Here is a 27,001-nt window from a genome sequence, read left to right as displayed (position 1 = left end):
CCTTGACAGGAAGCATGTAAATCTTGGTGAGCCAAACTCCCACATTTTTTTTAGATGCAAGCCAGCAAATCGACAACACACAACACAGCAGAGCTTTATTTTCAGCATCATGGAGTGAATCCTTACCACCGCTACACCTGGCTATCAGCAGAGCCTTGTCTGGCAGCAAAACAATTATTTCAGTCTCGTTTACTGCCTTTTTAAAAACATTGCTGATATGGCTGACTTGCTTAAACAACTGTGGTTTCTACTGCCAATTGAGATGTACAAACTATGGCATAAGGGACCGATGAGCAGATAACAGGCAATCTGTACTTTTGATTAAGACATTAATGAGCAAGTTAAGAGGGACGTAGCCAATATATCTATTTGTTCAGCACTTTTGAAATGTACAGCGACATAATTCAGAACATTGGTCGTTCTTGCAGTATTCTCCCTGTACACCAAGTCAGAACTGTAGGATAAATAAAGGGGGCATATAAGCAGACAATGAAAGCTCTTACAATATTATATGATGACATTTCTCTAAAACAGGCTATAGGCACCACCAAGTCAGAACAGTAGGCTAAGTTATGAGGGGAAAGGGACCAAAATATCAGGGTGAATCACATGGGCTACTAACATATTACTACACAACATACACTTAGTATTACTCTCTTAGCTACAGTATACATATCTCCCTGACATATTACTACACAACATACACTTAGTATTACTCTCTTAGCTACAGTATACATATCTCCCTGACATATTACTACACAACATACACTTAGTATTACTCTCTTATCTACAGTATACATATCTCCCTGACATATTACTACACAACATACACTTAGTATTACTTATCTACAGTATACATATCTCCCTGACATATTACTACACAACATACACTTAGTATTACTCTCTTAGCTACAGTATACATTTCTCCCTGACATATTACTACACAACATACACTTAGTATTACTCTCTTATCTACAGTATACATATCTCCCTGACATATTACCACACAACATACACTTAGTATTACTTATCTACAGTATACATATCTCCCTGGTATATTACATAATTTATGCAGCAGCATACACTACATTTTTGAACTCACCTTGTTGTGCTGTGCCCACTTGAACAGGAAGGTGACAGGACGGTCCTTGTGTCTAAATTTTGTCATCAAACTTTGTCATCTGTCTGGCATTCTCTGAATTTATGGTGCTTTCAAGACAACTGGGAACTCTGAAAAAAACAAGGTTGAGTAATGACGTCGGGGATCTTCAGGTCGAAGCTTCAACCTTTTCTGGCCCTTGGTGTTGCATGTGAATGTTTATCATTTTAAGCATGGAAAAGAAACCCTTAAACCCAGTGTCACCAGAAAAGCATCCCCGTAACATCTCACCTCCTCCATGCTTCATGGAGGATCACGCATGCGGAGATCATCCGTTCACCTAGAGACAAAGACACAGAGGTTGGAACCAAAAATCTCAAATTTGGACCAAAGGACAGACTTCCACCAGTCTAATGTCCACTGCTCGTGTTTCTTGGCCCAAGCAAGTCTCTTCTTATTATTGGTGTCCTTTAGTAGTGGTTTCTTCGCAGCAATTCAATGATGGACTGTTGTTTCTCTTTGATTATTTGAGCTGTTCTTGTCATAATATGGACTTGGTCTTTTACCAGATAGGACTATCTTCTGTATACCACCCCTACAATGTCACAACATAACTGATTGGCTCAAATGTATCAAGAAGAAAGGAAATTCCACAAATGAACTTTTAGCAAGGCACACCTGTTAAATGAATTGCATGAAGCTGGTTGAGAGAAGACCAACGCTGTGCAACGCTTTCATCAAGGCAAAGGGTGGCTACTTTGAATAACAGTCTCCTCTGAACAGTTGAGATGTGTATGTTATTTGAACTATGTGAAGCATTTGTTTCTGATGCAATTTCTGAGGCTGGTAACTCTAATGAACTACAGCAGAGGTAACTCTGGGTCTTCCTTTCCTGGTCCTCATGAGAGCTAGTTTCATCATAGAAACTTTCAAACTTTTCCAAATTGACTGACCTTCATTTTTTTTTTTTTTAACTAGACAAGTCAGTTAAGAACAAATTCTTATTTTCAATGACAGCCTAGAAACAGTGCCTGTTCAGGGGCAGAACGACAGATTGTCAGCTCGGGGATTTGAACTTGTAACCTTTCGGTTACTAGTCCAACTCTCTAACCACTAGGCTACCCTGCCGCCCCATAGAGGGCTTAAAGTAATGATGGACTGTTGTTTCTCTTTGATTATTTGAGCTGTTCTTGTCATAATATGGACTTGGTCTTTTACCAGATAGGACTATCTTCTGTATACCACCCCTACAATGTCACAACATAACTGATTGGCTCAAATGTATCAAGAAGGAAGGAAATTCCACAAATGAACTTTTAGCAAGGCACACCTGTTAAATGAATTGCATGAAGCTGGTTGAGAGAAGACCAAGAGTGTGCAACGCTTTCATCAAGGCAAAGGGTGGCTACTTTGAATAATCTCAAATATAAAATATATTTAGATTGTTTAACACTTTTTTGGTTACTACATGATTCCATATGTGTTATTTCACAGTGTTGATGTCTTCACTATTATTCTACAATGTAGAAAATAGTAAAAAATAAAGAAAAACCCTGGAATGAGTAGATGGGTCCAAACTTATAACTGGTACTGTATATCAACATCTGCCCTTGATGAAGGGTCGCCACTGGGAATCATGTATTGAGTGTTTGGGAGTTCATGTTACTTCCTTCATTTTACTGCCAGATATTTTTGCATTAGTTAGATACAACAGTCAGAACGACAGTTACAGGTATGAAGGGGTTTAGTTTCATTTTTGTTTCAGTTATGTATTTTATTCAGTGTTCATGTATTCCATGGCATTGTATTGACTCATGGCCTCTGTGTGTTCCTGTGAGTGTGTATGTGTGAAAAACAATAACAGGGTTTTGTGTGTTCTAGGTTGAAGATTTTCTCTGAGGAAAGTGTGCCACTGTTCGGACCTCCCCTCCCCTCACCACCTGTGTTTACAGACCACCAAGAATTCAGGGACTTTTTGTTAGTCAAACGTAAGACCGTGGACTTACTCTCCAAACTGTTTACACCTCTTCTGTTTACACCTCTAAGGTTTAGACCTCTTCTGTTTAGACCTCTTCTGTTTAGACCTCTTCTGTTTAAACATCTACTGTTTAAACCTCTACTGTTTACAGTTCTACTGTTACACCTCTACTGTTTACAGTTCTACTGTTACACCTCTACTGTTTACAGTTCTCCTGTTACACCTCTACTGTTTACAGTTCTCCTGTTACACCTCTACTGTTTACAGTTCTCCTGTTACACCTCTACTGTTTACAGTTCTCCTGTTACACCTCTACTGTTTACAGTACTACTGTTACACCTCTACTGTTTACAGTACTACTGTTACACCTCTACTCATGCATTGCAGTGACAAATTTGTTTAACTTCATCTAACGTTTATCGTAAAACCTTTATAAGGCCTATGTACATGTCACGGCTTTCTTCCTGAGAAGGAGAGGCGGACCAAAACACAGCGTGGTTATAGTTCATAGTTCTTTAATAAGAAAACTCAAACATGAACAAACTACAAAACAATAAACGTGAAAACCGTAACAGTCCTAACTGGTGCATAAAACACAAAGACAGGAAACAATCACCCACAAAATACCCAAAGAATATGCTGCCTAAATATGGTTCCCAATCAGAGACAACGATAAACACCTGCCTCTGATTGAGAACCAATCCAGGGAACCATAGACTTACCTAGACACCTAAAAGAACACAACCCCATAAATCTACAACAACAAAAAACCTAGACAAGACAAAACACATGAATCACCCATGTCACACCCTGGCCTAACCAAAATAATAAAGAAAACAAAGATAACTAAGGCCAGGGCGTGACAGTACATGTACGTCACAAATGTTTTAAGATAATGTCACACATAAAGAGTGAATAAAAGCGACCCCCTCCTTTGTATAGGCCTCTAAGTAGATATGTGTGACCAACATAGTCATTGAGTGGGGTTAGAAGTCTGGATGGTTGTAGTTCTAGGCTTTCTTCAAGGCCCACCACAGAGTTGCCCCACCTATTTAGAGTAATTCCTGTCCTAGAACGGAAAGTCTTGTTTAGGTTCCACCTCGAAGAATGACGCACGCTGCTAATACATATCAGGAATTGGGGGTGGGAATGTTGTGGGGATTTCCACATGGAGCAGAGGAATAACAACAAATAGTATGTGAACACCGGCTCGTCCAACATCTGATTCCAAAATCATGGGAATTAGTATAGAGTTGGTCCCCCCTTTGCTGCTATAACAGCCTACACTCTTCAAATCAAATCAAAGTTTATTTGTCACGTGCGCTGAATACAACAGGTGTAGTAGACCTTACAGTGAAATGCTTACTTACAGGCTCTAACCAATGGTGCCAAAAAAAGGTGTGTGTGTGTGTGTGTGTGTAGGTAAGTAAAGAAATAAAACAACAGTAGAAAGACATTTGAAAAAAAGAGTAGCAAGGCTAGCAAAGCAGGCCCAAACCATGATGCTGCCACCACCATGTTTGACAGTGGAGATGGTGTGTTCAGGGTGATGAGCTGTGTTGCTTTTACGCCAAACATAACGTTTTGCATTGTTGCCAAAAAGTTCAATTTTGGTTTCATCTGACCAGAGCACCTTCTTCCACATGTTTGGTGTGTCTCCCAGGTGGGTTGTGGCAAACTTTAAACAACACTTTTTGTGGATATCTTTAAGAAATGGCTTTCTTCTTGCCACTCTTCCATAAAGGCCAGATTTGTGCAATATACGACTGATTGTTGTCCTATGGACAGAGTCTCCCACCTCAGCTGTAGATCTCTGCAGTTCATCCAGAGTGATCATGGGCCTCTTGGCTGCATCTCTGATCAGTCTTCTCCTTGTATGAGCTGAACGTTTAGAGGGACGGCCAGGTCTTGGTAGATTTGCAGTGGTCTGATACTCCTTCCATTTCAATATTATCGCTTGCACAGTGCTCCTTGGGATGTTTAAAGCTTGGGAAATCTTTTTGTATCCAAATCCGGCTTTAAACTTCTTCACAACAGTATCTCGGACCTGCCTGGTGTGTTCCTTGTTCTTCATGATGCTCTCTGCGCTTTTAACGGACCTCTGAGACTATCACAGTGCAGGTGCATTTATACGGAGACTTGATTACACACAGGTGGATTGTATTTATCATCATTAGTCATTTAGGTCAACATTGGATCATTCAGAGATCCTGACTGAACTTCTGGAGAGAGTTTGCTGCACTGAAAGTAAAGGGGCTGAATAATTTTGCACGCCCAATTTTTCAGTTTTTGATTTGTTAAAAAAGTTTGAAATATCCAATAAATGTCGTTCCACTTCATGATTGTGTCCCACTTGTTGTTGATTCTTCACAAAAAAATAAAATTTTATATCTTTATGTTTGAAGCCTGAAATGTGGCAAAAGGTCGCAAAGTTCAAGGGGGCCGAATACTTTCGCAAGGCACTGTATGATGAACAGAGAGTAGCAGTAGTGTAAAAGAGGGGTTGGTGGGTGGCGGGACTGCAGATTGCCCGGTTAGCCAATGTGCGGGAGCACTGGTTGGTCGGGCCAATTGCGGTAGTATGTACATGAATGTATAGTTAAAGTGACTAAGCACATAAGATAAACAGAGAAACTGGGAAGGCTTTCACTAGATGTTGGAACATTGCTGCTGGGACTTGGGGCAGGCGCTGATGTTGGGCAATTAGGCCTGGCTTGCAGTCAGCATTCCAATTCATCACAAAGGTGTTCGATGTGGTTGAGGTCAGGGCTCTGTGCAGGCCAGTCTTCCACACCAATCTCGACAAACCGTTTCTGTGTGGACCTCGCTTTGTGCACGGGGGCATTGTCAAACAGGAAAGGGCCTTCCCCAAATTGTTGCCACAAAGTTGGTAGCACAGAATCGTCTACAATATAATTTTATGCAGTAGCGTTAAGATTTCCATTCACTGGAACTAAGGGGCCTAGTCGGAAAACATGAAAAACAGCCCCAGACCATTATTCCTCCTCCACCATGCATTGGGCAGGTAACATTCTCCTGGCATCTGCCAAACCCAGTTTCCACTGCTCCAGAGTCCAATGCCAGCGCGCTTTACACCACTCTAGCTGACGCTTGGCATTGCTCACATTGATCTTAGGCTTGTGTGCGGCTGCTCGGCCATGGAAACCCATTTCATGAAGCTCCCGATGAACAGTTATTGTGCTGACGTTGCTTCTAGAGGCAGTTTGGAACTCAATAGTGAGTGTTGCAACCGAGGACAGACGATTTTTACGATCTACGCACTTCAGAATTTGTCATTCCAGTACTGTGAGCTTGTGTGGCCTACCACTTCGCAGCTGAGTCGTTGTTGCTCCTAGACGTCTCCACTTCACAATAACAGCACTTACAGTTGACCGGGGCAGCTCTAGCAGGGCAGAAATTTGACGAACTGACTAGTTGGAAAGGTGGCATCCTGTGACAGTGCCATTTTGAAAGTCACTGAGCTTTTCAGTAAGGCCATTCAACTGCCAGTGTTTGTCTATGGAGATTGCATGGCTGTGTGCTTGATTTTATACACCTGTCAGCAACGGGTGTGTCTGAAATAGAATCCACTCATTTGAAGGGTCATGTAGTATATCAATCCATTATCTAAATTGCGGCCGAAAATTATTTCGGATCAATGGAATGGTCGAAAATTAGCAAAGAGCAAAGAGTCGGAAGAGGAAGCGAGACACCCAACTCAGCTTTTTTTGTCTTTCATTAAAAGTAATTGATTTAAGTAGACCAGACACAGCAGCTATTGCAATGGTGTCTATCTATGGGAGACGCACCCCGTTAAGTAGACCAGTGAAATATCTTGATTTATCCATCATCTTTGTTGTAGCCAAAGATGATCTACACTGCTCAAAAAAATAAAGGGAACACTAAAATAACACATCCTAGATCTGAATGAATGAAATAATCTTATTAAATACTTTTTTCTTTACATAGTTGAATGTGCTGACAACAAAATCACACAAAGATTATCAATGGAAATCAAATTTCTCAACGCATGGAGGTCTGAATTTGGAGTGACACTCAAAATTAAAGTGGAAAACCACACTACAGGCTGATCCAACTTTGATGTAATGTCCTTAAAACAAGTCTAAATGAGGCTCAGTAGTGTGTGTGGCCTCCACATGCCTGTATGACCTCCCTACAATGCCTGGGCATGCTCCTGATGAGGTGGCGGATGGTCTCCTGAGGGATCTCCTCCCAGACCTGGACTAAAGCATCCGCTAACTCCGGGACAGTCTGTGGTGCAACGTGGCCTTGGTGGATGGAGCGAGACATGATGTCCCAGATGTGCTCAATTGGATTCAGGTCTGGGGAACGGGCGGGCCAGTCCATAGCATCAATGCCTTCCTCTTGCAGGAACTGCTGACACACTCCAGCCACATGAGGTCTAGCATTGTCTTGCATTAGGAGGAACCCAGGGCCAACCTCACCAGCATATGGTCTCACAAGGGGTCTGAGGATCTCATCTCGGTACCTAATGGCAGTCAGGCTACCTCTGGCGAGCACATGGAGGGCTGTGCGGCTCCCCGAAGAAATGCCACCCCACACCATGACTGACCCACCGCCAAACCGGTCATGCTGGAGGATGTTGCAGGCAGCAGAACGTTATCCACGGCGTCTCCAGACTGTCACATCTGTCACGTGCTCAGTGTAAACCTGCTTTCATCTGTGAAGAGCACAGGGCGCCAGTGGCGAATTTGCCAATCTTGGTGTTCTCTGGCAAATGCCAAACGTCCTGCACGGTGTTGGGCTGTAAGCACAACCCCCACCTGTGGACGTTGGGCCCTCATACCACCCTCATGGAGTCTGTTTCTGACCGTTTGAGCAGACACATGCACATTTGTGGCCTGCTGGAGGTCATTTTGCAGGGCTCTGGCAGTGCTCCTCCTGCTCCTCCTTGCACAAAGGCGGAGGTAGCGGTCCTGCTGCTGGGTTGTTGCCCTCCTACGGCCTCCTCCACTTCTCCTGATGTACTGGCCTGTCTCCTGGTAGTGCCTCCATGCTCTGGACACTACGCTGACAGACACAGCAAACCTTCTTGCCACAGCTCGCATTGATGTGCCATCCTGGATGAGCTGCACTACCTGAGCCACTTGTGTGGGTTGTAGACTCCGTCTCATGCTACCACTAGAGTGAAAGCATCGCCAGCATTCAAAAGTGACCAAATTTGGAGAAGGTGGGAAATTAGGTTTTGTCACAAGCCCAAATATATCCTACTTTGGCTAAAATTATGACATATTGACTTACATCATTGTGCGACATCATGGGTAATCTCTGACCATCATCTTTCAGCTCGAAAAAGTGGATTTCTACTGGCGTGGGCGTTTCAGCTTTTTATGGTGATCATTTTGGATGAGTGTGTGATTGTGTATGTTCTCACCATAACCCCACCCCCTCTCTACCCCCCCCCGTCTGTCCTTTAGTAATCAATGGAGAGAAGGCCACCCTGGAGACGCCCACATTTGCCCAGAAGCGCCAGCGGACCCTGGACATGCTGATCCGTTCCCTGTACCAAGACCTCATCCCTGACCTCCACAAGGTACAGCCCCGTCACACCCTACCTAACCCAGCCTGGTACAGCCCCGTCACACCCTACCTAACCCAGCCTGGTACAGCCCCATCACACCCTACCTAACCCAGCCTGGTACAGCCCTGTCACACCCTACCTAACCCAGCCTGGCCTATCCCTATGAGCCTAAGCCTACCTCTTGTCCTCTCCTCTCCTCTCCTCTCCTCTCCTCTCCTCTCCTCTTCTCTTCTCTTCTCTTCTCTTCTCCTCTCTTCTCCTCTCTTCTCCTCTCTTCTCCTCTCTTCTCTTCTCCTCTCCTCTCCTCTCTTCTCTTCTCTTCAGGTCTTTCTATAATCCTCTGGGGACAGTTTCCCAGACACAGATTAAGCCTTGGACTAAAAAGAATGCACAATGAAGATTCGCCATTAAAAGTACCCTGTTACCTTACCTATCTGACAACACATATCTAATGGGACTAAAGAGGCTTAATCTGTGTTACCGAAACCGGCTAGGGAGTGATAGTATAGCTTTCCCGTTGCACCAGTTTCTAGACACTGATCTGATCCAGCTTCTCTGGTCACTGTTTGTGCCATAGCCAGTTGAGCTGCCTACTTTTCTGAACCACTGCAGCTGTCCCCCTGACTACTGCAGACGGCATAACACTGGGACTAGATACTGCAATGCTGACTTTCTGAGGGGGGCTGACTTTCTGAGGGGGACTGTCTTTCTTCTCTCTCTGAACCTAATCTCTCTTTTGTTAACCTTCTCTATTTGTTTCTTTCTTTCCCTCTCTGTTTCTCTCTTCCTCTCCTCTCTCTTTATCTTTGTATTTTATTTTCTCCCTCTCTTTTTCTGTCCCCTATCTCTCTCTCTAATCCTCCCATTCTTCTTTAAATATTCTGATATGACTCAGTGCTATACTGCTGCTATGCTTCTGTCTCCACCCTGTCTCTGAGGCCCGCTTCTGTCTCTTTCTCTTCTTGTCTGTGTGTGCTTGTATATGTGTGTGTGTTTGTGTGTGTGCGTGCGTGCGCGCGCATGTGTGTGTGTGTGTGTGTGCTGGTGTCCAATGTGCAGGTTCCCTTCTCTCCCCAGAACATGCTCAACAGACGCTCGTTTAGTGATGTGCTGCCGGAGTCGCCCAAGTCTGCCCGCAAGAAGGAAGAGGCACGACAGGCCGAGTTTGTCAGGATAGGACAGGTAATACAAACACAGCTAGGACATACAGTACACCCACACTAACACACACACAGCTAGGACATACAGTACACCCACACTAACACACACACAGCTAGGACATACAGTACACCCACACTAACACACACACAGCTAGGACATACAGTACACCCACACTAACACACACACAGCTAGGACATACAGTACACCCACACTAACACACACACAGCTAGGACATACAGTACACCCACACTAACACACACACAGCTAGGACATACAGTACACCCACACTAACACACACACAGCTAGGACATACAGTACACCCACACTAACACACACACAGCTAGGACATACAGTACACCCACACTAACACACACACAGCTAGGACATACAGTACACCCACACTAACATACACACAGCTAGGACATACAGTATACCCACGCTAACACACATACACACACAGCTAGGACATACAGTACACCCACACTAACACACACCCACACTAACACACACACAGTTAGGACATACAGTACACCCACACTAACACACACACAGCTAGGACATACAGTACACCCACGCTAACACACATACACACACAGCTAGGACATACAGTACACCCACACTAACACACACCCACACTAACACACACACAGCTAGGACATACAGTACACCCACACTAACACACACACAGCTAGGACATACAGTACACCCACACTAACACACACACACACACAGCTAGGACATACAGTACACCCACACTAACACACACACAGCTAGGACATACAGTACACCCACACTAACACACACACAGTAGGACATACAGTACACCCACACTAACACACACACAGCTAGGACATACAGTACACCCACACTAACACACACACAGCTAGGACATACAGTACACCCACACTAACACACACACAGCTAGGACATACAGTACACCCACACTAACACACACACAGCTAGGACATACAGTACACCCACACTAACACACACACAGCTAGGACATACAGTACACCCACACTAACACACACACAGCTAGGACATACAGTACACCCACACTAACACACACACAGCTAGGACATACAGTACACCCACACTAACACACACCCACACTAACACACACACAGCTAGGACATACAGTACACCCACACTAACACACACACAGCTAGGACATACAGTACACCCACACTAACACACACACACACACAGCTAGGACATACAGTACACCCACACTAACACACACACAGCTAGGACATACAGTACACCCACACTAACACACACACAGCTAGGACATACAGTACACCCACACTAACACACACACAGCTAGGACATACAGTACACCCACACTAACACACACACAGCTAGGACATACAGTACACCCACACTAACACACACACAGCTAGGACATACAGTACACCCACACTAACACACACACAGCTAGGACATACAGTACACCCACACTAACACACACACAGCTAGGACATACAGTACACCCACACTAACACACACACAGCTAGGACATACAGTACACCCACACTAACACACACACAGCTAGGACATACAGTACACCCACACTAACACACACACAGCTAGGACATACAGTACACCCACACTAACACACACACAGCTAGGACATACAGTACACCCACACTAACACACACACAGCTAGGACATACAGTACACCCACACTAACACACACACAGCTAGGACATACAGTACACCCACACTAACACACACACAGCTAGGACATACAGTACACCCACACTAACACACACACAGCTAGGACAATCAAAAAAAATCAGAATGCACCGGAGCAAGTTCAATATTTACATTGCCAAAGAAAGTGAAATAGATAATAAACAAAAGTGAAATAAACAAAAAAACAGTAAACATTACACTTCCAAAAGTTCCAAAAGAATAAAGACATTTCAATTGTCCTATTATGTAAATCTACAGTGTTGTAATGATGTGCAAATAGTTAAAGTACCAAAGGGAGAATAAATCAACATTAAAATGGGTTGTATTTACAATGGTGTTTGTTCTTCACTGGCTGCCCTTTTCTTGTGGCAACAGGTCACAAATCTTGCTGCTGTGATGGCAAACTAAACTATTTCACCCAATAGATATGGGAGTTTATCAAAACTCTGAGGGAAATATGTCTCTAATATGGTCATACATTTGGCAGGAGGTTAGGAAGTGCAGCTCAGTTTCCACCTCATATTGTGGGCAAAAGAGCACATAGCCTGTCTTCTCTCTTTATGCTCACTGACTCTGTACATAGTCAAAGCTTTCCTTAAGTTTGGGTCAGTCACAGTGGTCAGGTATTTTGCCACTGTGTACTCTCTGTTTAGGGCCAAATAACGTTCTAATTTGCTCTGTTTTTTGGTAAATTCTTTCCAATGTGTCAAGTAATTATATTTTTGTTTTCTCATGATTTGGTTGGATCTAATTGTGTTGCTGTTTCTCTCCTGGGGCTCTGTGGGGTGTGTTTGCGTTTGTGAACAGAGCCACAGGACCAGCTTGCTTAGTGGGCTCTTGTCCAGGTTTATTTGTCTGTACTGTAGGTGATGGCGAGTTGGCCTCCCGTGTGGTGCAGTGATCTGAGGCATTGTATCGCAGTTGCTAGCTGTGCCTCTAGAGATCCTGGTTCAAGGCCAGGCTCTGTCGCAGCCGGCCGCGACTGGGAGACCCATGGGGCGGTGCACAATTGGCCCAGTGTCGTCTAGGTTAGGGGAGGGTTTTGCCGGCAGGGTTGTCCTTGTCCCATCGCGGTCTAGCAACTCCTGTGGCGGGCCAGGCGCAGTACATGCTGACACGGTCGCCAGTTGTACGGTGTTTCCTCCGACACATTGGTGCAGCTGGCTTCCGGGTTAAGTGGGCATTGTGTCAAGAAGCAGTGCGGCTTGGTTGGGTCGTGTTTCGGAGGACGCACGGCTCTCAACCTTCGCCTCTCCTGAGTCTGTACGGGAAGTTGCAGCGATGAGACAAGACTGTAACTACCAATAGGAAAACACGAAATTGGGGAGAACTTTTTTTAAATAATCAAATCAAATCAAAGTTTATTTGTCATGTGCACCGAATACAACAGTGAAATGTTTACTTACAGGCTCTAACCAACAGTGCAAAAAGGGTATTAGGTGAACAATAGGTAAGTAAAGAAATAAAACAGCAGTAAAAAGACAGGCTATATACAGTAGCGAGGCTATAAAAGTAGCGAGGCTACATACAGACACCGGTTAGTCAGGCTGATTGAGGTAGTAAGTACATGTAGATATGGTTAAAGTGACTATGCATATATGATGAACAGAGAGTAGCAGTAGCGTAAAAGAGGGGTTGGTGGGTGGTGCGACACAATGCAGATATCCCGGTTAGCCACTGTGCGGGAGCACTGGTTGGTCGGCCCAATTGAGGTAGCATGTACATGAATGTATAGTTAAAGTGACAATGCATAAATGATAAACAGAGAGTAGCAGCAGGTGATACTGTATGTGAATAACTTTGTTATAGAAGGTTTGGGAATCACTTTCTTTTAGGTGGTTGTAGAATTTAGCGGCTCTTTTCTGGATTTTGATAATTAGCGGGTATCGGCCTAATTCTCCTCTGCATGCATTATTTGATGTTTTACACTGTACATGGAGGATATTTTTGCAGAAAAATGATTCTGCATGGGGAGTCTCAATTTGGTGTTTGTCCCATTTTGTGAATTCTTGGTTGGTGAGCGGACCCCAGACCTCACAACCATAAAGGGCAATGGGTTCTATAACTGATTCAAGTATTTTTTGCCAGATCCTAATTGGTATGTCAAATTTTATGTTCCTTTTGATGGCATAAAATGCCATCTCTCTCTCTTTATCTCTCTCTCTGTTTATCTCTCTGTCTGTCTGTCTGTCTGTCTCTCTCTCTCTCTTTCATTTTCTCTCTCCCTCTATTTCTCATTCTCTCTCTCACCTCTCTTTCTCTCTTTCATTTTCTCTCTCTCTCTATTTCTCTTTCTCTCTCTCTATTTCTCTCTCTATATATATATATCTTACACACACACTCACACAGTCACTTAGACTCTCTCCCTGTTGTCCAGGCACTAAAGCTGAAGACCATCGTCAGAGGAGACGCCCCAACCAGTCTGGTCACTACAGGCCTGTGTAGAAAAGAGGTGATTTGACTGAACCATCCATACTGTAGCATGCCATACCATACAGGCCTGTTGTTATACCTGTTGTGTTTTCCTTGCATCCTCATAATTGTGTTTGTGTGTGTGTTACAGCCGTGGGAGTCCCAGTCATTCTGCAGTACGTTTCCGTATGAGACAGTGTGTGCTGACTCCTGGGGTCAGTCTCTGCTGGTCGCCACGGAAGCAGCAGGGGTCATGATGATAGATGGTGAGGTCATCACACACACACACACACACACTTTGAGGATTTAAAATGGAAGTGCTTTATGAATAAAGTGGATTATGTTTTATTATCACTGTCCTATGCATTATTCAATTATCACTTAGCCATGAATATCAATCAATCAATCAAATGTATTTATAAAGCCCTTTTTACATCAGCCGATGTCATGAACTGCTGTACAGAAACCCTGCCTAAAACCCCAAACAGCAAGCAATACAGATGTAGAAGCATGGTGGCTAGGAAAAACTCCCTAGAAAGGCAGGAACCTAAGAAGAACCCTAGAGGGTGGCCAGTCCTCTTCTGGCTGTGCCGGGTGGAGATTATAACAGAACATGGCCAAGATGTTCAAATGTTCATAGATGATCAGCAGGGTCAGATAATAATAATCACAGTGGTTGTAGAGGGTGCAACAGGTCAGCACCTCAGGAGTAAATGTCAGTTGACTTTTCATAGCTGATCATTCAGAGTTAGAGACAGCAGTTGCGGTAGAGAGAGTCGAAAACAGCAGGTCTGGGACAGGTTGCACGTCCGGTGAACAGGTCAGGGACAAGGTAGCACATCCGGTAAACAGGTCTGGGACAGGTTGCACATCCGGTGAACAGGTCAGGGACAAGGTAGCACATCCGGTAAACAGGTCTGGGACAGGTAGCACATCCGGTGAACAGGTCAGGGACAAGGTAGCACGTCCGGTGAACAGATCAGGGACAAGGTAGCACGTCCGGTGAACAGGTCAGGGACAAGGTAGCACGTCCGGTGAACAGATCAGGGACAAGGTAGCACGTCCGGTGAACAGATCAGGGACAAGGTAGCACGTCCGGTGAACAGATCAGGGACAAGGTAGCACGTCCGGTGAACAGGTCAGGGTTCCATAGCCGCAGGGAGAACAGTTGAAACTGGAGCAGCAGCGATGTCAATTATTCAATCAGCATTGATGTAATTGTAATCTGAAAGTCAAATTCTTACTGTTATAATGTCCCTATATTTCAGCTGTTGATCCACTTCTTTCAAACCCAGGTGAGTGTAACACACTCAACTCTCCCCATTCAGTGCTACATCACCTTTCAGCCAACTATATCAGCCAATGGTTTCATTATTGCAGCAACAATATCAGTGTTTGTAATAACAGTTGGTAAGACCCACTAATAATACTGGCTGGTGCTGAATAGCCAACAGAGAAATTACTATGGTGTTCTGTTGTGTTGTGTTTGTAGATAACAGGTCCTGTCCACAGTGCAGGTGGTTTGATAAGACTATTATGGTGTTGTGTTTGTAGATAACAGGTCCTGTCCACAGTGCAGGTGTGTGATAAGACTATTATGGTGTTGTGTTGTGTTTGTAGATAACAGGTCCTGTCCACAGTGCAGGTGTGTGATAAGACTATTATGGTGTTGTGTTTGTAGATAACAGGTCCTGTCCACAGTGCAGGTGTTTGATAAGACTATTATGGTGTTGTGTTTGTAGATAACAGGTCCTGTCCACAGTGCAGGTGTGTGATAAGACTATTATGGTGTTGTGTTGTGTTTGTAGATAACAGGTCCTGTCCACAGTGCAGGTGTGTGATAAGACTATTATGGTGTTGTGTTTGTAGATAACAGGTCCTGTCCACAGTGCAGGTGTGTGATAAGACTATTATGGTGTTGTGTTTGTAGATAACAGGTCCTGTCCACAGTGCAGGTGTTTGATAAGACTATTATGGTGTTGTGTTGTGTTTGTAGATAACAGGTCCTGTCCACAGTGCAGGTGTGTGATAAGACTATTATGGTGTTGTGTTTGTAGATAACAGGTCCTGTCCACAGTGCAGGTGTTTGATAAGACTATTATGGTGTTGTGTTTGTAGATAACAGGTCCTGTCCACAGTGCAGGTGTGTGATAAGACTATTATGGTGTTGTGTTTGTAGATAACAGGTCCTGTCCACAGTGCAGGTGTTTGATAAGACTATTATGGTGTTGTGTTTGTAGATAACAGGTCCTGTCCACAGTGCAGGTGTTTGATAAGACTATTATGGTGTTGTGTTTGTAGATAACAGGTCCTGTCCACAGTGCAGGTGTGTGATAAGACTATTATGGTGTTGTGTTTGTAGATAACAGGTCCTGTCCACAGTGCAGGTGTGTGATAAGACTATTATGGTGTTGTGTTTGTAGATAACAGGTCCTGTCCACAGTGCAGGTGTGTGATAAGACTATTATGGTGTGGTGTTGTGTTTGTAGATAACAGGTCCTGTCCACAGTGCAGGTGTGTGATAAGACTATTATGGTGTTGTGTTTGTAGATAACAGGTCCTGTCCACAGTGCAGGTGTGTGATAAGACTATTATGGTGTTGTGTTTGTAGATAACAGGTCCTGTCCACAGTGCAGGTGTGTGATAAGACTATTATGGTGTGGTGTTGTGTTTGTAGATAACAGGTCCTGTCCACAGTGCAGGTGTGTGATAAGACTATTATGGTGTGGTGTTGTGTTTGTAGATAACAGGTCCTGTCCACAGTGCAGGTGTTTGATAAGACTATTATGGTGTTGTGTTGTGTTTGTAGATAACAGGTCCTGTCCACAGTGCAGGTGTGTGATAAGACTATTATGGTGTGGTGTTGTGTTTGTAGATAACAGGTCCTGTCCACAGTGCAGGTGTGTGATAAGACTATTATGGTGTGGTGTTGTGTTTGTAGATAACAGGTCCTGTCCACAGTGCAGGTGTTTGATAAGACTATTATGGTGTTGTGTTTGTAGATAACAGGCCCTGTCCACAGTGCAGGTGTTTGATAAGACTATTATGGTGTTGTGTTGTGTTTGTAGATAACAGGTCCTGTCCACAGTGCAGGTGTGTGATAAGACTATTATGGTGTTGTGTTTGTAGATAACAGGTCCTGTCCACAGTGCAGGTGTGTGATAAGACTATTATGGTGTTGTGTTTGTAGATAACAGGTCCTGTCCACAGTGCAGGTGTTTGATAAGACTATTATGGTGTTGTGTTTGTAGATAACAGGTCCTGTCCACAGTGCAGGTGTGTGATAAGACTATTATGGTGTTGTGTTGTGTTTGTAGATAACAGGTCCTGTCCACAGTGCAGGTGTGTGATAAGACTATTATGGTGTTGTGTTTGTAGATAACAGGTCCTGTCCACAGTGCAGGTGTGTGATAAGACTATTATGGTGTTGTGTTGTGTTTGTAGATAACAGGTCCTGTCCACAGTGCAGGTGTGTGATAAGACTATAATGGTGTTGTGTTGTGTTTGTAGATAACAGGTCCTGTCCACAGTGCAGGTGTGTGATAAGACTATTATGGTGTTGTGTTTGTAGATAACAGGTCCTGTCCACAGTGCAGGTGTGTGATAAGACTATTATGGTGTTGTGTTGTGTTTGTAGATAACAGGTCCTGTCCACAGTGCAGGTGTGTGATAAGACTATTATGGTGTTGTGTTGTGTTTGTAGATAACAGGTCCTGTCCACAGTGCAGGTGTGTGATAAGACTATTATGGTGTTGTGTTTGTAGATAACAGGTCCTGTCCACAGTGCAGGTGTGTGATAAGACTATTATGGTGTTGTGTTTGTAGATAACAGGTCCTGTCCACAGTGCAGGTGTTTGATAAGACTATTATGGTGTTGTGTTTGTAGATAACAGGTCCTGTCCACAGTGCAGGTGTGTGATAAGACTATTATGGTGTTGTGTTTGTAGATAACAGGTCCTGTCCACAGTGCAGGTGTTTGATAAGACTATTATGGTGTTGTGTTTGTAGATAACAGGTCCTGTCCACAGTGCAGGTGTGTGATAAGACTATTATGGTGTTGTGTTTGTAGATAACAGGTCCTGTCCACAGTGCAGGTGTGTGATAAGACTATTATGGTGTTGTGTTGTGTTTGTAGATAACAGGTCCTGTCCACAGTGCAGGTGTGTGATAAGACTATTATGGTGTTGTGTTGTGTTTGTAGATAACAGGTCCTGTCCACAGTGCAGGTGTTTGATAAGACTATTATGGTGTTGTGTTTGTAGATAACAGGTCCTGTCCACAGTGCAGGTGTTTGATAAGACTATTATGGTGTTGTGTTTGTAGATAACAGGTCCTGTCCACAGTGCAGGTGTGTGATACGACTATTATGGTGTTGTGTTTGTAGATAACAGGTCCTGTCCACAGTGCAGGTGTGTGATAAGACTATTATGGTGTGGTGTTGTGTTTGTAGATAACAGGTCCTGTCCACAGTGCAGGTGTGTGATAAGACTATTATGGTGTTGTGTTTGTAGATAACAGGTCCTGTCCACAGTGCAGGTGTGTGATAAGACTATTATGGTGTGGTGTTGTGTTTGTAGATAACAGGTCCTGTCCACAGTGCAGGTGTGTGATAAGACTATTATGGTGTTGTGTTGTGTTTGTAGATAACAGGTCCTGTCCACAGTGCAGGTGTGTGATAAGACTATTATGGTGTTGTGTTGTGTTTGTAGATAACAGGTCCTGTCCACAGTGCAGGTGTGTGATAAGACTATTATGGTGTTGTGTTGTGTTTGTAGATAACAGGCCCTGTCCACAGTGCAGGTGTGTGATAAGACTATTATGGTGTTGTGTTGTGTTTGTAGATGCCCAGGTCCTGCCCACAGTGCAGGTGTGTGATAAGACTATTATGGTGTGGTGTTGTGTTTGTAGATAACAGGCCCTGTCCACAGTGCAGGTGTGTGATAAGACTATTATGGTGTTGTGTTGTGTTTGTAGATGCCCAGGTCCTGCCCCCAGTGCAGGTGTTTGATAAGACTATGGTGGTGAAACAGATACACGTTGTAGAGCCTCAGGACCTACTCATCACCAGGGCTGACAAAGGTGGGTACTCTCCTTAGTTAGACTGAGCAGCTTTCCTCCATACTGTCTTTCATTTCATTTCTACTCTTTCTCCATTCCTACATACTGTCTTTCATTTCATTTCTACTGTTTCTCCATTCCTCCATACTGTCTTTCATTTCATTTCTACTGTTTCTCCATTCCTCCATACTGTCTTTCATTTCATTTCTACTCTTTCTCCATTCCTCCATACTGTCTTTCATTTCATTTCTACTGTTTCTCCATTCCTCCATACTGTCTTTCATTTCATTTCTACTGTTTCTCCATTCCTCCATACTGTCTTTCATTTCATTTCTACTCTTTCTCCATTCCTCCATACTGTCTTTCATTTCATTTCTACTGTTTCTCCATTCCTACATACTGTCTTTCATTTCATTTCTACTGTTTCTCCATTCCTACATACTGTCTTTCATTTCATTTCTACTGTTTCTCCATTCCTACATACTGTCTTTCATTTCATTTCTACTGTTTCTCCATTCCTCCATACTGTCTTTCATTTCATTTCTACTGTTTCTCCATTCCTACATACTGTCTTTCATTTCATTTCTACTGTTTCTCCATTCCTACATACTGTCTTTCATTTCATTTCTACTGTTTCTCCATTCCTCCATACTGTTTTTCATTTCATTTCTACTGTTTCTCCATACTGTCTTTCATTTCATTTCTACTGTTTCTCCATTCCTACATATCTGTCTCCCTCTCTATTTTCATCTGCTTCCTCCTCTTTCTCTCCCTCACCTTCTCTGTCTCCTGTTCTATGTCCCTTCTTTAATTTAGCTCCCGCCCACTCCTACCCACCTTTCTTAACCCCCTCTCTCTATTTCTCCCTACCTCCATCCCTCCCTCCCTCTCTCTCCCTCTCTTTCTCCCTACCTCCATCCCTCCCTCTCTTTCTCCCTACCTCCATCCCTCCCTCTCTCTCCCTCTCTTTCTCCCTACCTCCATCCCTCCCTCTCTTTCTCCCTACCTCCATCCCTCCCTCTCTCTCCCTCTCTTCCTCCCTACCTCCCTCCCTCCCTCCCTCTCTCTCCCTCTCTTTCTCCCTACCTCCATCCCTCCCTCTCTTTCTCCCTACCTCCATCCCTCCCTCTCTCTCCCTCTCTTTCTCCCTACCTCCATCCCTCCCTCCCTCTCTCTCCCTCTCTTTCTCCCTACCTCCATCCCCCCCTCTCTTTCTCCCTACCTCCATCCCTCCCTCTCTTTCTCCCTACCTCCATCCCTCCCTCTCTTTCTCCCTACCTCCATCCCTCCCTCTCTCTCCCTCTCTTTCTCCCTACCTCCATCCCTCCCTCTCTTTCTCCCTACCTCCATCCCTCCCTCTCTCTCCCTCTCTTTCTCCCTACCTCCATCCCTCCCTCTCTTTCTCCCTACGTCCATCCCTCCCTCTCTCTCCCTCTCTTTTTCCCTACCTCCATCCCTCCCTCTCTCTCCCTCTCTTTCTCCCTACCTCCATCCCTCCCTCTCTTTCTCTCTACCTCCATCCCTCCCTCTCTCTCCCTCTCTTTCTCCCTACTTCCATCCCTCCCTCTCTTTCTCCCTACCTCTATCCCTCCCTCTCTCTCCCTCTCTTTCTCCCTACCTCCATCCCTCCCTCTCTCTCTCTCCCTCTCTTTCTCCCTACCTCCATCCCTCCCTCTCTTTCTCCCTACCTCCATCCCTCCCTCTCTCTCCCTCTCTTTCTCTCTACCTCCATCCCTCCCTCTCTCTCCCTCTCTTTCTCCCTACCTCCATCCCTCCCTCTCTTTCTCCCTACCTCCATCCCTCCCTCTCTCTCCCTCTCTTTCTCCCTACCTCCATCCCTCCCTCTCTCTCCCTCTCTTTCTCCCTACCTCCACCCCTCCCTCTCTTTCTCCCTACCTCCATCCCTCCCTCTCTCTCCCTCTCTTACTCCCTACCTCCATCCCTCCCTCTCTCTCCCTCTCTTTCTCCCTACCTCCATCCCTCCCTCTCTTTCTCACTACCTCCATCCCTCCCTCTCTCTCCCTCTCTTTCTCCCTACCTCCATCCCTCCCTCTCTTTCTCCCTACCTCCATCCCTCCCTCTCTCTCCCTCTCTTTCTCCCTACCTCCATCCCTCCCTCTCTTTCTCCCTACCTCCATCCCTCCCTCTCTCTCCCTCTCTTTCTCCCTACCTCCATCCCTCCCTCTCTTTCTCCCTACGTCCATCCCTCCTTCTCTCTCCCTCTCTTTTTCCCTACCTCCATCCCTCCCTCTCTCTCCCTCTCTTTCTCCCTACCTCCATCCCTCCCTCTCTTTCTCTCTACCTCTATCCCTCCCTCTCTCTCCCTCTCTTTCTCCCTACTTCCATCCCTCCCTCTCTTTCTCCCTACCTCTATCCCTCCCTCTCTCTCCCTCTCTTTCTCCCTACCTCCATCCCTCCCTCTCTCTCTCTCCCTCTCTTTCTCCCTACCTCCATCCCTCCCTCTCTTTCTCCCTACCTCCATCCCTCCCTCTCTCTCCCTCTCTTTCTCTCTACCTCCATCCCTCCCTCTCTCTCCCTCTCTTTCTCCCTACCTCCATCCCTCCCTCTCTTTCTCCCTACCTCCATCCCTCCCTCTCTCTCCCTCTCTTTCTCCCTACCTCCATCCCTCCCTCTCTCTCCCTCTCTTTCTCCCTACCTCCACCCCTCCCTCTCTTTCTCCCTACCTCCATCCCTCCCTCTCTCTCCCTCTCTTACTCCCTATCTCCATCCCTCCCTCTCTTTCTCACTACCTCCATCCCTCCCTCTCTCTCCCTCTCTTTCTCCCTACCTCCATCCCTCCCTCTCTTTCTCCCTACCTCCATCCCTCCCTCTCTCTCCCTCTCTTTCTCCCTACCTCCATTCCTCCCTCTCTCTCCCTCTCTTTCTCCCTACCTCCATCCCTCCCTCTCTCTCCCTCTCTTTCTCCCTACCTCCATCCCTCCCTCTCTCTCCCTCTCTTTCTCCCTACCTCCATCCCTCCCTCTCTCTCCCTCTCTTTCTCCCTACCTCCATCCCTCCGTCTTTCTCCCTACCTCCGTCCCTCCCTCTCTCTCCCTCTCTTTCTCCCTACCTCCACCCCTCCCTCTCTTTCTCCCTACCTCCATCCCTCCCTCTCTCTCCCTCTCTTTCTCCCTACCTCCATCCCTCCCTCTCTTTCTCCCTACCTCCATCCCTCCCTCTCTCTCCCTCTCTTTCTCCCTACCGCCATCTCTCTCTCTCTCTCTCTTCCTCCCTCCCTCCCTCCCTCCCTACCTCCCTACCTCCATCCCTCCCTCTCTTTCTCCCTACCTCCATCCCTCCCTCTCTCTCCCTCTCTTTCTCCCTACCTCCATCCCTCCCTCTCTCTCCCTCTCTTTCTCCATACCTCCATCCCTCCCTCTCCCTCCCTCTCTTTCTCCCTACCTCCACCCCTCCCTCTCTCTCCCTCTCTTTCTCCCTACCTCCACCCCTCCCTCTCTTTCTCCCTACCTCCATCCCTCCCTCTCTCTCCCTCTCTTTCTCCCTACCTCCATCCCTCCCTCTCTTTCTCCCTACCTCCCTCCCTCTCTCTCTCCCTCTCTTTCTCCCTACCTCCATCCCTCCCTCTCTTTCTCCCTACCTCCATCCCTCCCTCTCTCTCCCTCTCTTTCTCCCTACCTCCATCCCTCCCTCTCTCTCCCTCTCTTTCTCCCTACCTCATCCCTCCCTCTCCCTCCCTCTCTTTCTCCCTACCTCCATCCATCCCTCTCTTTCTCCCTACCTCCATCCCTCCCTCTCTCTCCCTCTCTTTCTCCCTACCTCCATCCCTCCCTCTCTCTCCCTCTCTTTCTCCCTACCTCCATCCCTTCCTCTCTCTCCCTCTCTTTCTCCCTACCTCCCTCTTTCTCCCTCTCTTTCTCCCTACCTCCATTCCTCCCTCTCTCTCTCTCCCTCTCTTTCTCCCTACCTCCATCCCTCCCTCTCTCTCCCTCTCTTTCTCCCTACCTCCATTCCTCCCTCTCTCTCCCTCTCTTTCTCCCTACCTCCACCCCTCCCTCTCTTTCTCCCTACCTCCATCCCTCCCTCTCTCTCCCTCTCTTACTCCCTATCTCCATCCCTCCCTCTCTTTCTCACTACCTCCATCCCTCCCTCTCTCTCCCTCTCTTTCTCCCTACCTCCATCCCTCCCTCTCTTTCTCCCTACCTCCATCCCTCCCTCTCTCTCCCTCTCTTTCTCCCTACCTCCATTCCTCCCTCTCTCTCCCTCTCTTTCTCCCTACCTCCATCCCTCCCTCTCTCTCCCTCTCTTTCTCCCTACCTCCATCCCTTCCTCTCTCTCCCTCTCTTTCTCCCTACCTCCCTCTTTCTCCCTCTCTTTCTCCCTACCTCCATTCCTCCCTCTCTCTCTCTCCCTCTCTTTCTCCCTACCTCCATCCCTCCCTCTCTCTCCCTCTCTTTCTCCCTACCTCCATCCCTCCCTCTCTCTCTCCCTCTCTTTCACCCTACCTCCCTCTCTCTCTCTCTCTCTCTCTCTTTCTCTCTCTCTCCCTCTCTCTCTCTTTCTTCCTCCCTCCATCCCCCTCCATCTCTTTCTCTTTCTCACTACCTCCATCCCTCTCCTTGTGTATTTTAGGGTGTTTACTTGTGTCTCAGTCACTCTAGCGAACACATTGATCTCCCTTTGTGGTCTGAGGGGGCTGACCTATACACATCCTCCCCCTGTAGACTGCTGTGTGTGTGTGTGTGTGTGTGTGTGTGTGTGTGTGTGTGTGTGTGTGTCCGGCAGGACCAGGTTCTGGGTTGACCTATTGAGAGGGAGAAAGAACACACAGAGAGAGAGGGAGAAAGAACACACAGAGAGAGGGAGAAAGAACACACAGAGAGAGGGAGAAAGAACACAGAGAGAGAGGGAGAAAGAACACATAGAGAGAAGGAGAAAGAACAGAGAGAGAGGGAGAAAGAACACAGAGAGAGAGAGAGGGAGAAAGAACACAGAGAGAGAGGGAGAAAGAACACAGAGAGAGAGAGGGAGAAAGGATACAGAGAGAGAGGGAGAAAGAACACAGAGAGAGAGGGAGAAAGAACACAGAGAGGGAGAAAGAACACAGAGAGAGAGAGAGGGAGAAAGAACAGAGAGAGAGGGCGAAAGAACACAGAGAGAGAGAGGGAGAAAGAACACAGAGGGAGAAAGAACACAGAGAGAGAGAGAGGGAGAAAGAACACACAGAGAGAGGGAGAAAGAACAGAGATGGAGAGGGAGAAATAACACACAGAGAGAGGGAGAAAGAACAGAGAGAGAGAGGGAGAAAGAACACAGAGAGAGAGGGAGAAAGAACACAGAGAGAGAGGGAGAAAGAACACAGAGAGAGAGAGGGAGAAAGAACACAGAGGGAGAAAGAACACAGAGAGAGAGGGAGAAAGAACACAGAGAGAGTGGGAGAAAGAACAGAGAGAGGGAGAAAGAACACAGAGGGAGAAAGAACACAGAGCGGTAGAAAGAACACAGAGAGAGAGGGAGAAAGAACACAGAGAGAGAGAGGGAGAAAGAACACAGAGAGAGAGGGAGAAAGAACACAGAGAGAGAGGGAGAAAGAACACAGAGAGAGAGAGGGAGAAAGAACACAGAGAGAGAGGGAGAAAGAACACAGAGAGAGAGAGGGAGAAAGAACACAGAGAGAGAGAGAGGGAGAAAGAACACAGAGAGGGAGAAAGAACACAGAGAGAGAGAGAGAGGGAGAAAGAACAGAGAGAGGGAGAAAGAACAGAGAGAGAGAGAGAGGGAGAAAGAACACAGAGGGAGAAAGAACACAGAGAGAGAGAGAGGGAGAAAGAACACACAGAGAGAGGGAGAAAGAACAGAGAGAGAGAGAGGGAGAAAGAACACACAGAGAGAGGGAGAAAGAACAGAGAGAGGGAGAAAGAACACAGATAGAGAGGGAGAAAGAACATAGAGAGAGAGAGGGAGAAAGAACACACAGAGAGATAGGGAGAAAGAACACACAGAGAGAGAGGGAGAAAGAACACACAGAGAGAGGGAGAAAGAACAGAGAGAGAGGGAGAAAGAGCACAGAGGGAGAAAGAACACAGAGAGAGAGGGAGAAAGAACACAGAGAGAGAGAGGGAGAAAGAACACAGAGAGAGAGGGAGAAAGAACACAGAGAGAGAGAGGGAGAAAGAACACAGAGAGAGAGGGAGAAAGAACACACAGAGAGAGAGGGAGAAAGAACACACAGAGAGAGAGGGAGAAAGAACACAGAGAGAGAGAGGGAGAAAGAACACAGAGAGAGAGGGAGAAAGAACACAGAGAGAGAGAGAGGGAGAAAGAACACAGAGAGAGAGAGGGAGAACGAACACAGAGAGAGAGAGAGCGAGAAAGAACACAGAGAGAGAGAGGGAGAAATAACACAGAGAGAGAGGGAGAAAGAACACAGAGAGAGAGGGAGAAAGAACACAGAGAGAGAGGGAGAAAGAACACAGAGAGAGGGAGAAAGAACACAGGGGGAAATAACACAGAGAGGGAGAAAGAACACAGAGAGAGAGGGAGAAAGAACACAGAGAGAGAGAGGGAGAAAGAACACAGAGAGAGAGGGAGAAAGAACAGAGAGAGAGGGAGAAAGAACACAGAGAGAGAGGGAGAAAGAACACAGAGAGAGAGAGGGAGAAAGAACACAGAGAGAGAGGGAGAAAGAACACACAGAGAGAGAGGGAGAAAGAACACAGAGAGAGAGAGGGAGAAAGAACACAGAGAGAGAGGGAGAAAGAACACACAGAGAGAGAGGGAGAAAGAACACAGAGAAGGAGAGGGAGAAAGAACAGAGAGAGAGAGAGCGAGAAAGAACACAGAGAGAGAGAGAGGGAGAAAGAACACAGAGAGAGAGGGAGAAAGAACACAGAGAGAGAGGGAGAAACAACACAGAGAGAGAGGGAGAAAGAACACAGAGAGAGGGAGAAAGAACACAGAGAGAGGGAGAAAGAACACAGAGGGAGAAAGAACACAGAGAGGTAGAAAGAACACAGAGAGAGAGGGAGAAAGAACACAGAGAGAGAGAGGGAGAAAGAACACAGAGAGAGAGGGAGAAAGAACACAGAGAGAGAGAGGGAGAAAGAACACAGAGAGAGAGGGAGAAAGAACACAGAGAGAGAGAGGGAGAAAGAACACAGAGAGAGAGAGAGGGAGAAAGAACACAGAGAGGGAGAAAGAACACAGAGAGAGAGAGAGGGAGAAAGAACAGAGAGAGGGAGAAAGAACACAGAGAGAGAGAGGGAGAAAGAACACAGAGGGAGAAAGAACACAGAGAGAGAGAGAGGGAGAAAGAACACACAGAGAGAGGGAGAAAGAACAGAGAGAGAGAGGGAGAAAGAACACACAGAGAGAGGGAGAAAGAACAGAGAGAGAGGGAGAAAGAACACAGATAGAGAGGGAGAAAGAACATAGAGAGAGAGAGGGAGAAAGAACACACAGAGAGAGAGGGAGAAAGAACACGCAGAGAGAGAGGGAGAAAGAACACACAGAGAGAGGGAGAAAGAACAGAGAGAGAGGGAGAAAGAACACAGAGGGAGAAAGAACACAGAGAGAGAGGGAGAAAGAACACAGAGAGAGAGAGGGAGAAAGAACACAGAGAGAGAGGGAGAAAGAACACAGAGAGAGAGAGGGAGAAAGAACACAGAGAGAGAGGGAGAAAGAACACACAGAGAGAAAGGGAGAAAGAACACACAGAGAGAGAGGGAGAAAGAACACAGAGAGAGAGAGGGAGAAAGAACACAGAGGGAGAAAGAACACAGAGAGAGAGAGAGGGAGAAAGAACACACAGAGAGAGGGAGAAAGAACAGAGAGAGAGAGGGAGAAAGAACACACAGAGAGAGGGAGAAAGAACAGAGAGAGAGGGAGAAAGAACACAGAGGGAGAAAGAACACAGAGAGAGAGGGAGAAAGAACACAGAGAGAGAGAGGGAGAAAGAACACAGAGAGAGAGGGAGAAAGAACACAGAGAGAGAGAGGGAGAAAGAACACAGAGAGAGAGGGAGAAAGAACACACAGAGAGATAGGGAGAAAGAACACACAGAGAGAGAGGGAGA

General features: G+C 46.1%; 1 protein-coding gene across 5 annotated transcripts in view; it reads left to right on the top strand.

The window, feature by feature from the left end:
* The window catches only part of garnl3 (GTPase activating Rap/RanGAP domain like 3), a 182,360-nt gene that overhangs the window by 101,420 nt on the left and 53,939 nt on the right, over positions 1–27,001 (top strand). For 3 of the 5 annotated variants that reach the window (XM_036976923.1, XM_036976919.1, XM_036976922.1), the window contains exons 13-20: positions 2,786–2,831; positions 2,981–3,087; positions 8,537–8,652; positions 9,700–9,822; positions 13,877–13,951; positions 14,063–14,177; positions 15,180–15,206; positions 18,886–18,990. In XM_036976923.1, coding sequence (XP_036832818.1) covers positions 2,786–2,831; positions 2,981–3,087; positions 8,537–8,652; positions 9,700–9,822; positions 13,877–13,951; positions 14,063–14,177; positions 15,180–15,206; positions 18,886–18,990 — 714 coding nt within the window. The remainder of the gene's footprint in view (positions 1–2,785; positions 2,832–2,980; positions 3,088–8,536; positions 8,653–9,699; positions 9,823–13,876; positions 13,952–14,062; positions 14,178–15,179; positions 15,207–18,885; positions 18,991–27,001) is intronic. The other 2 variants (XM_036976924.1, XM_036976921.1) reach the window with 1 other exon arrangement.

This window comes from Oncorhynchus mykiss, chromosome 5 (genome assembly GCF_013265735.2).
Source record: "Oncorhynchus mykiss isolate Arlee chromosome 5, USDA_OmykA_1.1, whole genome shotgun sequence".
NCBI classification, from domain to species: Eukaryota; Metazoa; Chordata; class Actinopteri; order Salmoniformes; family Salmonidae; genus Oncorhynchus; species Oncorhynchus mykiss.
The sequence above is the reverse complement of the archived record's forward strand: the minus strand, read 5'-3'. Positions and strand labels throughout refer to the sequence as shown.